Here is a 14,584-nt window from a genome sequence, read left to right as displayed (position 1 = left end):
ATGTTTATGGAAAGGTCACTTTATCTCTGTTCAGTGACTTCTTCCTTTAACTTGATTAGAATATCTCCACAGATACCTACTTTTGATTAATCCTCAGCCCTTACACCTGTTTCTGTATACTGAAATTGCAACTGTGCTGTAAAAAGTAGGTCAGGTTTGAGGTCCCTGTCCTCTGCAGTAGGGAGTCTCCCAACACTTTCACTCACTGCTTCCTCTGGTGCCTCTGTGTAGCTCAAATACAATAGTATTTAAATAGAATCCCATATGCAGTTGTAGACACTGTCAATTCAGGCATTTTGTTAGATTAAAATATGTCACTGTCTATAGTGTCCTACTCTTACTCCTACTCATTTTTTACTTTTAATCTTCTTCTTAGACTTTTTTATCTTCTGTAGATATTAAGTGTTTTGATGTTGTAGAAGAAGAAGGATGCAGATTGATAGCTACAGGAAGTGCAAACGGTGAAATAAATTTGTGGGATTTTGAATCTGCCTCTGTGAAATGCCTGTAAGTATTACTTTCATGCCTTCTTATCTCCAGTATGTCATACAAACTTTTCAAATGACATACTGGAAATTCCAATAAACCCGAATATAAAGGATGATTTACAGCCAGGAATTAAAGTAGCAATTTATGTGGGTCCTCCTCCTTCCCATTTCAAATTACTTTGCTAGCTAGTCCTGACATTGCAGGTAGGAGAAGTGATCAGGAGAGTCATTTGGGGAAGGGATGATGTAATTAAAAATAATGTTTTAACATAACTCAGCACTGCCATTGAAGCAAACTAACTGTATTAATCACTCTAGTCATTGACTAGAGGCTGCTACTGAGCTGTAGAAACATCCTTCTTTTGGAAGTTTTGTGTTTGGGAGGCCATTTGGAAGTAATGCTACTTTAGATGATAATGGCAGATGTTCTACATAATCAGTATCTCGATCACTGTCCATACCTAGAAGACTAGAAGTCACATTCAATGAGGAGAAACCTGACATGATTTTGGAGGTTTGAGAGTAGATCCTTCCGAGAAAGTGAGAAAGAGTGAGCATAGGATGGTTCCAAATATTCTTATGCCCATTAAGCTGTTACATCAGTAAACTGAACAATGGCAATATGTCTGGTTAGACTGAGTGGAGCAGCATGGCAGTGTTTCTGTGTTAGTGAAGGAATACATGGAATACATGTCTTTTAGGACCATACAAAGTGAGTATTTCACTTTGTATGGTCCTAATGTTAAACTATTCCACCCAAGAGTTTCACTTTATTCTTCATGTGTAAAATTGGCAAATTTGTGAGAAAGTGAGATGAGTTTTCTGTACCATGGAAAATAATCAAAACTTTACTGCAGTTCAGACAGTGACCCTTTCTTTCTATTTGCTTCCCCACACATGAGGCAGCCAATTCATATTGATGCATGGAAGACAGGAAAGTCAATGCTTTGCAAGAAGGGTACTTTATCCACGGTTCACATCACTGTTTGAGTGCCAGGAAAAAGGTATATTGCTAACATTAGCTTAGCTAGTTAAGTTACTACACTTTCCTCTTAAATGCTAATGCTCAAGAAAACATTTGGCTGAATTAAATTTTCATCATTCCATTAGGTACCCGTTTTTCCTGGCACATTCTGTATGTCCTCTCCACTGACATTAAACCATCATAACTGAATAACTGATTCTGAAAAACTGTCTAAAACTTTAGGTGGCATGCATTCCGGGAAATTAAAATTTTATTTTTTTAATTACAAGTTAAATGTGAAACAATTTCTGTAACAACACACAACCTACCTGACATATCCTGTATAAATATCTTGGTTTTCAGGCGTAAAACTACTGAAGAAAATGAGGGCTCTGGAGTCAATGCCATAGTATTCCTTGTACATAGTGTTTCCTCTCGCAGGTAACTGTGTATTTTATCTTCCTTGGGGACAGGCACAGTCACTTGGAATTTTGTTGCAGTAAAATGATGTAATGTTCCTGCAAGATAGCCTATTTGAATTGAGATTTTATTTGGATTTAATCAATTCAAGTACATACAGTTAATTAGCTTACCCATTCTTAAACTTTCATAATGCTTGTCAAACAATATATGTTATTTTTTCCACTCAGCTCTCCTTTTTTCCTCTAAATGATCTCATAGGTCTCAGTTATGTGGAGGAATTCAACAGAAGGTAGCTTTTTCCCAGTATCAGTTTTCCAGTGTACCATAATTTCTTTTACCTCTGTGAGATAATTGTGTGGCAGCAGGCTTTTGCTTTATTTTAAACCTAACACAATCCTCCTGCTTTTAGATACTCTCAGCAAAGAGGCAAGCACATTGAAGTGTGTAACCACAACATTCCTCTTAAAACAAGCTAGAAGCTTCCATAGGTTGGTAGTGTTGAATGAAAAAGAGAAATTTAGGCAAATATGCTCATTTTGAAAGAAAGGCATTGCACCTGTTCATCGCTTCAGAAATACTTGTCTTCCAATGGATATGCAAAGGCAGTGGTAGCCAAAAGGACTCAGTATGGCTTACATACTTATGCAGCTTTAAATTTTTAGCAAATAGACAGCTTTTTGCTCTTGTGAACCATTAAGCTGGTTTATGGTCTTGTGTTGCTTTAAAATCTTCAAGTACTTTATGCTACTTGATATTAGTGCTACTTAATTGAACATAAATTCTCTTTTTTGACTTTATAACTTAATGATTAGTTTAAGAAATCCTAGCTAAATTAAAAAAAGGAGTGATTAAAATTCATAAATAGATTTTTTTTTTATAAATGAAAATAAGCTTTTTCTGTTCTTAAACATGAGGATTCACAATTACTTGGAAAGTCATATAGTCTTAGGATGTTTTGGATTTACTAAGAATATACCTGGATAAATTTGACTGTGATCATACACACACACACACACACACACACACACACACACACACACACTCACACACGCACGCACACGCACACGCACACGCACGCATGCACAAATGTTCAAGCATGATAGCAAATCTGTAAAATCAAACACTGAAAATTGCAAAGTTTTGGCCACCTGACCAAATGTAAGTGGACTGCCCCAGCTGCATACTTTCTAACTATCCCAGGTACTCTGGTACTCTTTGCCATAAACAGAGCAGCTGTGACATTAGTGGGTTATGTGGCAAGAACCACTTATTAATATAGTCAGAACTTTTCTTGACTCAGGAACAAAATGATTGAAGATCACATCCATTTTTTTCCTTATTTTCTTCCACAAAAAATACTTATTGAAAGTTTTCATAACAAATTGAAAATAAGTTTCTATAATTAATTGAAAACTATTTGCAGAGGAAGTACTGTACATTGAAAGGGAACAAACCATTGGCATGCAGTTAATTTTTTTCTTTCATGCCTTAAGGATGAATACCAATGAAATTTTCGTTTACTATGGGTTTCATTAGCTCAAAACTTCTGCCAGGGGAGGTTGGCTGTGTAATATCCAAATATTGCCTAGTTACTAAAAAAAATACATAAAACCAATAACCCTTAGTCTAATCAGTCTAATCAGTTCAAGTACTATTTTATTATACTTTTTAAAGCCAGGTGATGTTGATTTCCAGATATCAAATAGTATCTTCAAGAATATCAGTGGTCTTCAATAATTTCTTCCACATAGGAAAGGAAGTTCCCTGTTCCCTACTCCTTCTGTGACGAGTGATACCGGTGCCATTCCAGAGCACAAGGAAAGTTCTCTGGACCAACCTGAGGTAGGTATGATGGTTTGATGGATTTGGTAGCAATCAAAACAAATTCCTGTTCCTGTGTTGGTTTTAAAATACCATAACTTGCTAAAATCCCTCCATAACACCATCTGCAAAACTAAATATCAAGAATTACGAAGAAATTAACTTTGTTTAGCTTTGTTTAACTGACTGTGGTGGTGCATTAAGAATCCTTTGTTAGTCAGCTGGTTCTGTGACACATGGAATAGCTGATTATCAAAGTGTTTGGCAGATACTTACCACTAGCAATTCTGTCTTTCACGTGGGGGTATACAGGGATTCAAGGGGGAAGCTAAAATAGACAAACCATGAAGTGCTTGAATAAAAGCAGAACCACTTCTACATTGCAGCCACAGTTGCTTGGATACTTTCTTTCAAATTAAAGGGTTGTTTTGGGGGTTGTTTCTTTGGTTTTTGGTTGGTTGGTTTTTTGTTTGTTTGTTTGTTTTTTTGCCATTACTGTACCAGTGTACTAATCTGTATATTTTTGCTAAGGATAGCATTATGGTTTTTGTGACATTTTTTTGCCCTTCTGTGCCAGAAGGACATGCCATGCTTGCAGAGCAATAAAAAGTAAGCAGGCAGAAAGAGGAAAATCCTGCTACCTCTCAGATTCTTACCAGCATGTTGTTTCAGCAGACATGGCACTGAGACTCCCAAGCAAACACTGGCTTAATTGCCACGTGCAAACTAAAGTATCCAATACAATGTGCTGTGGTGTCATATAAATATAAGTTTATATTACATATAAATATGCAGGATGAGATTTAAGTGACTTGTCCTCTTCTGAGATACCTCAAGCACTCATGGTGGCCACAGAGTTTGCCCTGCCTTATTTGACCTGGCAAATTCTGAAGTCAGTATGCTGGTTACTGTCAGCTTTGGGGATCCTCAGAAGCCTGTGGGTCAAGGCACAAATGTGGATTTGTGAAAATCCTCTTACTGAAAATGCAGACATGAGTAAATGCTTATATATGTATAAATGTATTTATACACTTCGTTAATTTTTGCTCAAGGCAGTAACAAGACTATATGCGTGTTCTGAATGACACTCTCAAAGAGATCTAGGTTACATTCTCATGATTGTGATTGATTTTGCTTGTCTTAAGAAATTAAGGCTATTCAGCCAAATTTAGATTTACCTGCTCCTTAATTCCCATTAATTTAATTTGTGATTTTTTCATCTGTTGATTCTCTTCAATGAAAGTGTTTCCTGTTCATACTCAGTGGAAATTGGAGGAATATTTGAATAATCCAACTGAAAATAAAATAATTATTTAAGAACCATCCTAATTATTTGAATAATCCAACTAAAAAAATAAGTTCCTAAAAAAAAATAAGTTCGACATTCCTAATTCTCTTACATTTTATTCCTTTCTTTTAGGAAAACGTGGAAAGTGATGAAATTAAGACTGAAATAAAAACAGGTTTGGAAAGATGTTTTTCATTCTTTTTTGTGTTGATCCATGAGTTCTGCCCAGATTATTGTAGAAACTGAATTTGTCAGTTTTCTGGCAAACTCTGTTTGGAATAATAGGGTTACCTTTGGTGTGTAGATGACAGATCTCATCATCTTCTGCTCCCTCCTGATTTGCAGTTATTTCCCAAAAGCCTGGCCAGGATGGAGGATATGCAAGACCTTAATTGCTTTTTTTTCAAGTAGACATGATAACACTTTCAGAGTTTGGGAGTGCCAACTATACACACTTTCCTTCTACATAAATATTCAAGCAATGAATTATTGAAATAATAATTTAGTTGGCAAGAGCCAACTTGAGTCAAGCATCAGTAAATGGCCTCATAGACAAAAGCTTCAAAACCAGGTGAAATTTTAGAAGGAAAATTCTTCTTATGGTATCTGTCCTTGAAAAAATCATGAGAGTGTCAAGAGAGAGTGTCTAATGCTTAAGAGTTACATTTGTGCAAATGAGTTGGTGAATTTGCAAGAAGTAATTCCTCTAGATTCTTCTGAATCCCTTAGAAATCCTCTGCTGGAAAGCAGAATTTCCCAATAATAAGAAATTTTATTATCTGCAGTATGGATTTAAGATCATTTGGGAAAGATCTTGGGAAAGAAAGCATGCCCTAAAACCAGCATATTCCTAAGCCTTGTAGTTTCCCAATGAAATAGACCCTCATGTTAGGTCTTGCATCCACTGAATGTCTATGAAGGTCCTACCAGCACCTCCAGCTTTGGAAAAGTTGCAGCAGAAACTCAAAAAGGGTCCCTGTGACCATACCCTTGCATTTAGCAAAAGTTTTGAATTGGAGAAATAAATATAGAAATCTACTATTCCAGAATTGTTAAGGGTCACGTAGTTATTAAATTTCATTGCTGAATTCACTGTTATCTCTAGAAGCCTCATGCAGAGGCTGCACATCTGCCTGGTAGCTGTCCTGATGACCACTATCCTGCACTCCTTCTCCCCTACATCACTGAGCAGTAGTTCTGGCTGGTTTAGATAAGATAATGAATATTGTTCCAATTTCTTTTCAGTTGTCTTTATTCATACCTCTAATGTTTTTAGAGTAATGCCATCTTGATGATGGACTTTATTTTCAAATGTAATTGTTTTTCTAGTGTTATGTAATTTCCATGCATTGAAAAGCAATACTAAAACCTTTTAAGAAAATATATGATTATTTGTGTTCCAAAGCAGAAGAAACAGCTGGCTGTGAAAACACCCAAAATGCAAATATGAATGTACAGTTGTTGAAGGCAAAAGCAGGACAAGCACCTTTACTGGCTTCTGCTCATGAAAGTAGCTGTATCCGCCTATGGAGTATTCAGGTAGCCAACTGAATGTCTTTGGGAAGGGACTGGAACATGGAAAAGTTAATTCCACTAATCTTCGGAAAATTACTCGGAAAAAAACTAGCAATTGCAGCAGCAAATATTTATTGCATCTTTTGGTGATGAATTTCTTCCATGGACACAAATTAGCTGTGCTTTAATGACTGTGGCAGGCATAATGGCAAGTAGAAAACAAGGAAACATGATTTGAAATAAATACAACAAACTGACTCTATGTGAAAGTCTAGAATTTGATTTTTCACCCAGAACATCTTCTAAGAAAGGATGATAGGTCTTCTAAGAAAGGATGATAGGCAAGGCAGAGTATCCTACTCTCAGAAGAGGATAAATAAGTCTGGAAAATTGTACAAGCCAGCTAGCACTAGTAGGGTAAAAAACCAGGAGAGAATGGTGTCCAACACATGACATCAACAACTGTTACGGGCTTTAAAAATCAGCCATGCATCCAACTGGAAAAGGCTTATTTGTCATAACACCTCAGATCTATAAGACTTCTCCAGACATCATGTTACTGTAAATAAGATACACAAAGTGAATACAGCAAGAAGGAAAAGTACCATGATGTGATTGGTTGATTGGTAATATTGGTCACTGTAGCAGACAGAGATCACATGAAGTCAGCTATGTAAGGCTTTAACAGGAGTCCCAGCTAAAGCAAGCCATGGGAAGAATTTTTCAGAAAGATGGTGAGGTAACATTGCAGATGTTTTATGAAAAAATAGAAAATTATGTTAAATATATCCAAGTGTAGTAGGTGTGAGCTTTGTTGGGTTTTATTTTCTTCACAGTTGATATATTAGTGTGCTTAGATTCCTATAGGAATCTCTAAGTTCATATGCCAGTGGTGTCATCACTGGAATGATTGTCATCATCATTACATGGATGACAAAATAAGAATCTCCTTTTCAGCAAGACGTTCTCCCTCACATCCTCTCAATCCTGAATAATGGAGAAAGTCTACTAGTCCTAATGTGAATAAAAGAACAAGTTTGTGGAGGAGACATTATGGGCTCATTTGCAGCAAAAAATAACATTTCAATAGCAAATGAGGGGCATACTGATGTTATTCCAGAATAAATGAAGGGTAAGTGGTGAAGTAGGGGTAGGTACAATTAGGCTGACTTGCCTGAAGAATTAAATAGCTTGTCCTTTTGACATACAAGAGACAGCAATCCAGAAGAATACACCACAGCTATCTTCATCATTCAGTAGATTTAGGAATTTACCTTCTTAGCATCTTTCTGAACAGATATGAGTTTGGTAATGTTGAATAGATAAAATCAACAGCATTCAAATTCTGATGAACTAATATTTTTAATGTAGGTATTATAAGATAAATATATGGGGTTTATTTGACTGTTTGTTTGTTTGTTTGTTTTAGGGAAACTTGATGAGAGAACTTCTGCCATTTTCAGAACATCCTGCAGGTCCTCTGACTTCACTGTGTACAGACATCTTTACTAAAATTCTTTTGGCGGGTAGTAAAGGTGAGTAAACACGTTAGTCATTCTGTTCAGGACAGTCAGTTGGACAAGAAAATATCATGCTGTAAATGTGCCAGAAATGTGGAAATGATGATCCAAGTGCTGCCAGGGTTTTTTCCAACAAAGCTATAATTAATTGTAAAAAGTGTTTTGTTTTCTAAAAGGATGGTAGATTAAATCTTAGTGTTATAGTGTTATCAGTAGAATTGTTTTCATAAAAGGTATTAAATTTTTCTTCATTCACATGCCCTGAATATACTTTCCATCTAAATTACTATATTGATCCCAAGGGCAAAGATTACTGCTAAGAACAAGCAAAAATTTCAGTTCCATGGTAATAATGCTAAATAAAAAGTTGCAGCTTGGGCTGTATCAAGAGCTGATATTCAAACACTGATACGGACTGCGCAGTAATGGCTCCAGCAGTACGCAGCTATATAGGAAAAGCACGTGTCTGTGCTACCAGCTCATTGTTACACTTTTAATTTCACATGATGTCTGGCTCTCCTTTGGCAGAATGTTCAGAAGTTTATCTGCTGATTCTTCTTCAAACCTTTGGAATTAGCCTGGCGATCTTCCATTTCTGTGTCTGTAATAATGTGTCACTTTTCTTTTAAAATACATATTAGAACTGTTTTCTGCCAGCTTCCTGCTCTTATGTGGTTAGATATTAGATGGAGCAAGGGATTTTTTTTCCCCCTTCTTCAAAATCAAGCAAAAATTTGACTTTTATACTGAAAATGATGAGGAGTTTCCACTCTTCTCTGATTTAAATGAATAAATGATCAGAAAGGCAACATGCACTGAACAAGATTTCAATTAACTGTTGAAAAGTATCCACCTTATTATCTATTAATTTGATACTGTCCCTTTGCCTTTTTGTGTTTGTGTCACTGTGTATTTGCTTTTCATGCTTTCCACACTCTTCTCTTTTATCTGCAGTGCTGCTACCAATTTCCTTTCCCCACTACAGGTTTTTCCTTGTTATGAAAAGGTCAGCTTCTCTGCTTGCCTCCTCCCTTGCTTGCAAATGTACAGTCCTATAAATCAGATGTGACTGGTATAAAAGTTGGAATTACACAAAATATTTCTCTGTCTTGTAGTAGAAATGAGGAGTAAGAGGCAGCTTCATCAGGAAAGAGAGAGCCTAGGCAGGGAACAGGGCAGTTGTGGGTGATAAGGAAAGTGGTTCTTTGATTCTAGTTTCACATGAGTTCACTAAAAGCTTGTAAAACATTAAGCATTCATTATGTATACAATTAATTAAACTTTGTCCATTTTATCAGGATTGAAAACAGGTGTAATTTCCAGGAAGCTCTCATAGCTCAGCTGCACTGTAGACAACTGTCTTGACAAGATGACTCTTGTTTTTCACTTGTATAATTTAAAGAAAAAGCTTTGTCCTACTTCCCTTTCAAGCCTATCCAGTTAATGATACATTTTTCACAAGTAGCATATGTGTTTCTTTGCATATTAATGAACACTCCATTATTTCTACTCTGAGCTTGACAATAAGACAGTTATATTCACTGTAAACTAACCGACCTGTGTTCTCTGCTTCATTATGCCCAGTGTCTACTGAGAGTAAATGGCAGCAACAAGTGAAGGTGTAGCACTAAAGAAACTTACTGATGTTTTGTTTTCTCCTTCCTTAAACAGAGGGATATATTATTCGCTGGAATATTGCCGCATTCTTAGAAGATTCACGAAATAGAAAAAATGTAAGGAATTATCTTTCAGATCTTCACAACTTGAACAGTTAAAAGAAAAAAAGAGAAAAATAACCCCAAAAATAAGGCAGAGCTCTACAGGGATAAAAATGTTTTCTGTATATAAAGATCATTTTTTGTGCTTGAAAGAATAACTCGATTCTGTAAAAAAAAAAAATAGAAAAAATAGAAAAACATAAGTAAAATAGTGTTCGCATTATTTCACTGGGTTCAAAGACGGTATATTAAGAATAAATCTATCCATATCCCCAGGTTGGTGTTCCTACCATATGCCATTTCAGGCTGTTTCATGGAGGGATTATTTTTTCACCTCTTATTTCCAGAAAGACATGTTGATAAATCCACTAGGCTAGCAACCAGCATGGGGAACTGCCTCAAATATGGTTCTGTTGCTTTTTTCCCCTCAGTACATAAAGGAGGAGCTCTGCTGGAGGGCACATGCTAGTGAAGTGGTTGACTTCTTTATTGAAGAGGAGAAAAATGTAGTAGTGACAGCATCCATTGATGGTTCAGTCAGGTATAAAATGATTAAAACTGTTATGCCAAATCAGTTGAGCTATATTCAAAGTCCTTTTTCTTGTTGTACTTAGGCTAGAATTTAAATAAGTAGAACACTGGGTGCATTTTCTCTTTTGCAATCAAAAGAGGTGGTTTTAATATAACACTTCTCTGGAAGTCAGATCTTTTGCAGACTGTCATTTTCTTTCAGCCCTTGCTTTACTTTAAATGCATAAGTAATGGCTACATAATTTTAAAAATTACCTCCTGTTCTAATCCTATTTTAGCTTTCAATACTTGTTAAATTGACATGAATCCTAAGCATGGCATCTAATCAATGTGCATGCAATTAGGCCATGGAAGCTTGAAGATACTTCATAGACAACTATAATTCCTTCTCAGCTAACAAGTACATTTGAAGGGGTTTCTTTTGGTTTTCTGGAAGTATAAATGAAGAAATTTTGTGTAGATCCTGCTGTGGTGGCAGCACTTTACTGCAGGAACAATTCAGGATTTTTGTACATTTAATCTTCATTTTCATAAATACAAACATGCACTAGGTTTTTTTGCCTGCTTTTCCCAACAACCTTCTGAATTTTTTTCACTCTCAAATTATTTTAATTATAAAAACAATCTCATTGATGTTTTTTATGAATAGCACACTGAACTCTAGAACAGTGCTCTAGAATTTGATAATGTATACAGATATTATCTCACTCCTATTCCACTTCTAAAAATATCCATTTTTCTTTTCTGTCCTTTGGCACTGCTTCTATTATGTCTGTAGGCTTTGGCATGCCATGACTGGATACTATTTTGGTTACTTTGGACAAGCCAGGAAGTTTGATTTATCAGATACCAGTCGGCTGATTTTGCCACTTGATGTTAGTGAATTTTCTGCTATAATTAAAGAGAGCAAGCGTATGGAAAAGAAGAAGGTTATATATCCTCTCATACTGGACAGAGACAAGTAAGATCTCATACATTTACATGCATGTGTGATTTGAGGAACAGTTTTGAAAGTATCTTTAAAAACACCTTTCATCTGAAGGTCAGAAAAAAATTAGTACTATGTGTTATCCAGAAAAATATTTTTAAAGATGGTTTTCGACCCAGTATGGATAAATCTTTTCACTTTTATGACTTGGTGACTGTCAGGATTAGGTGACATTCAAGGTTTGAACTCAGTAATAGTGATGGCTAGATACTTGTCTCAGCTTTTAGCCAAATTAGATGTGGTATATTATATATGCTGTTCAGGTTGGCAGCCTGTTACCTTTGAAATTCCTAAAGTTGCTATATTTCTGGATCTCCAAAAATTTATTGAAAAAGCTTAATGTGAATAGTTTAGAGCAAAACGCAAATTCTTCTAGAAGACTAAACCAAATTTAATCTTTCAGTGTAAGAAATGGTCGTCTTAAATTTGCTGGGATGTTATGGATACATTCACATACATGGGTAGCAGATTCACAGATCATGGCATTCTGAAACTGGAATAAATGTATGTTCAATAGCAGTGTTGAACTTTTCTTCTAGGTAGAGTTCTTAAGGGATATGGGTTAGTTGCAAGTCAAGTCAGAGCGCCTGGCCTGTTAGTTTAAGTACATATTTCTAGTTCTGGAACTCTGATTCATTAATTAGTGGATTAACCAAGTGAACAGAAATATTGAAGAGGGCATCTTCGGAGTCAATGCACGCAGTGTCTTAAGTAACAAAGCAATCAAATATGGAAAAAATTATTCAGGACTTAAAAAGTCATGCATTGTTTCATGGTAAGGTTTCATACACCATGTTCATTCTTAGGCTGCCTTTCAGCCAGAGCACATCGGAACAATGGAAAACCTCTAAGGACTTTACTATTACCCCATTTAATTTGGTATCCTGCTAATAATTATTATTCCATGGAGTTCTTACTAATATGAGTAGTGTCACTGCAGTCAGAACAGTAACTCATCAGTATAGAGAAGTGCTTGGCTGTATTTGAAGGGCTCCTGTAGTTCCTCTGAATAGTCACCAGCCAGTTTGAAACCGCTGGAACCAAAGATACTACCATTGAGTCAGCTAACCTGAAAGAAGCTTTCCATAAATTACATACCTGTGTCAAACTGTGACTACTTTTTGAGGATTCTTCAAATAGTTCAGTAAAGGAGAATGGCTATCATACATTTAAGCACATGAACTAAGCAGACAAAGAGCAAGAAAATGAGAAATGCTTAACTCTGTAGAGAACTGGGGGAAAAAAGTAGGCACACCCTGTGCAGTGTAAGGTTTCAGTCTTACCATTCTACATTGTGTGCTGTCACCTCAAGAATGACTTGGTTCCTCTGGATTAACTGTACCAAATATTGTAACAGAGAGCTAGCCAACCACACTCCAAAAGGCTGTGTTGGATGCTAGGCTTTGTTCTCTGCAGGATGCAGACAATTGTCTTGGGACAAGTCACTTATCTTTGTGATGCTAGTATTATCCACTTACTGGATAACTCATATGACATTCATCACCAAGATAACATTTTAGGTTCTCAATTAACAAATAATGTTATAAGTGTTATTAACAGATATATATTCATGGAATCATAGAATAATTAAGGTTGGAAATATTTCTGAGCTCAAGTCCAACCATTAACCAAGGAGCACCATATTCACTTCTAAACCATATCGCTCAAGTGCTACATTCAGATGCCTTTTGCACACTTTCAGGAACAGTGACTCCACCACCTCCCTGGGCAGACTGTTCCCATGCCTGACTATGCTTTCAGCAAACAATTCATTCCTAATATCTAATCTAAACCTCCCCTGGTGGAACTTGAGGCCATTTGCTCTTGTCCCGTTGTCATCTGGGAGAAGAGGCCGACCCCTTGGCTTCAGCCTTATTTCAGGTAGTTGTAGAGATCAATAAGGTATCTCCAAAGCCTTCTTTTCTCCAGGCTGAAGAACTCCAGCTCTCCCATCTGCTTCTCATGGACTTATCCTCTCAATCCTTTACAAGTTCTGTTGCCCTTCTCTGGACACACTCCAGGACCTCAACATCCTTCCTGAATTGAGGGGCCCAGAACTGACACAGCACTTGAAGTGTGCCCTTACCAGTGCCAAGTATAGGGGGACAATCACCCATAGTCCTGCTGGCCACACTACTTGTATATCACAGGCTGAATATCCCAGAATTTACTGAGCTGGAAGGGACCCACAAGGATCATTGAGTCCAATTCTTAAGCGAATGACCTGTACAGGGATCAAGCCCATAACTTTAGCATTATGTGCACCATGTTCTACCCAACTGAGCTTGTGACTATGTGCTATTGGCCTTCTTGGCCACCTGGGCACACACTGGCTCATGTTCAGCCACTGTCAACCAGCACCCCCGGGCCCTTTTCCATGAGGCAGCTTTCCAGCCTCTCTGCCCGCAGCCTGTAGCGCTGTCAGGGGTTGTTGTGACCCAGGGGCAGGACCTGGCAGCTGGCCTTGTTGAACTTCATTCCATTGGCCTTGGCCCATTGGTCCAGCCTGTCCAGGTCTCTCTGCAGAGGTTAGCCACAGTCCAGCAGATCAACATTCCCATCCAACTGGCTGTGATCTGCGAACTTACTGAGGGAGGACTTGATCTCCTTGTCCAGATGATCAGTAAAGATATTAAACAGAACTGGGCCCATCAGTAAGCCTTGGAGAACACCACTTGTTGGTGTGCCAGCTGGATTTAACTGCATTCATCACCACTCTCTTGGCCTGGCCATCCAGTCATTTCTTACCCAGCACCCAGTGCACCCAGCCAAGGCATGACCAGCCAGCTTCTCCAGGAGAACGCTGTGGGAAAATATTCCCCAAATGTGCACATGCTGGAAAAGGCACAAACCCATCTGAGCAGCATAGGTGCTTACAGTTTAAACAAGCATCTCAGGAGATCTATTGAAAAATGCCAGCAGGTACATATAGAATTGTCTCAGTTTCTCCCTGTAGTTCCTTAGCTTGTGTGACCTGACTTATTTTTTTGATTATAAAGGCAACTGTTAATCTGCACTAACAGACACTCTAGATAATTTTTTCTATATTTGGAACTAAATATTTGGATATATAATACAATACTTTATACTTCAAAATAATTTCATTTTGGAGACATACAAAAATATTGTGTTCATAACTGTCATTTTGATAGGAACTTCAGATTTTTTCTGTCTTGTACATACAGATGGAAGTCACTGACCAGATCACCTTCAGATTTAGAAAAGGCTGGACATGAGGAAGAAGCTCAGACCTTCAAGTTTTTCAAAGCTCTGGCTCCTGAAAAGGTAGCTAATGTATATGGCAAATTTATGTTCTGTGCAACATATA

The 14,584-nt window shown here is 37.1% G+C and overlaps 1 protein-coding gene across 16 annotated transcripts in view; it reads left to right on the top strand.

Moving 5' to 3' along the window:
* Positions 1-14,584, top strand: part of WDR64 (WD repeat domain 64) — a 67,451-nt gene that overhangs the window by 51,023 nt on the left and 1,844 nt on the right. For 8 of the 16 annotated variants that reach the window (XM_086877648.1, XM_086877642.1, XM_086877653.1 and 5 more), the window contains 10 exons: positions 377-507; positions 1,816-1,893; positions 3,627-3,717; positions 5,117-5,159; positions 6,393-6,523; positions 7,929-8,034; positions 9,691-9,752; positions 10,169-10,278; positions 11,047-11,229; positions 14,442-14,541. In XM_086877648.1, coding sequence (XP_086733774.1) covers positions 377-507; positions 1,816-1,893; positions 3,627-3,717; positions 5,117-5,159; positions 6,393-6,523; positions 7,929-8,034; positions 9,691-9,752; positions 10,169-10,278; positions 11,047-11,229; positions 14,442-14,541 — 1,035 coding nt within the window. Of the gene's footprint in view, positions 1-376; positions 508-1,815; positions 1,894-3,626; positions 3,718-5,116; positions 5,160-6,389; positions 6,524-7,928; positions 8,035-9,690; positions 9,753-10,168; positions 10,279-11,046; positions 11,230-14,441; positions 14,542-14,584 lie in introns of all 16 variants that reach the window. The other 8 variants (XM_086877647.1, XM_086877641.1, XM_086877650.1 and 5 more) reach the window with 1 other exon arrangement.

This window comes from Cyanistes caeruleus, chromosome 2 (assembly GCF_971803275.1).
Source record: "Cyanistes caeruleus chromosome 2, bCyaCae1.hap1.1, whole genome shotgun sequence".
In the NCBI taxonomy this organism is placed as follows: Eukaryota; Metazoa; Chordata; class Aves; order Passeriformes; family Paridae; genus Cyanistes; species Cyanistes caeruleus.
This window is presented reverse-complemented; position numbering and strand designations above follow the sequence as displayed.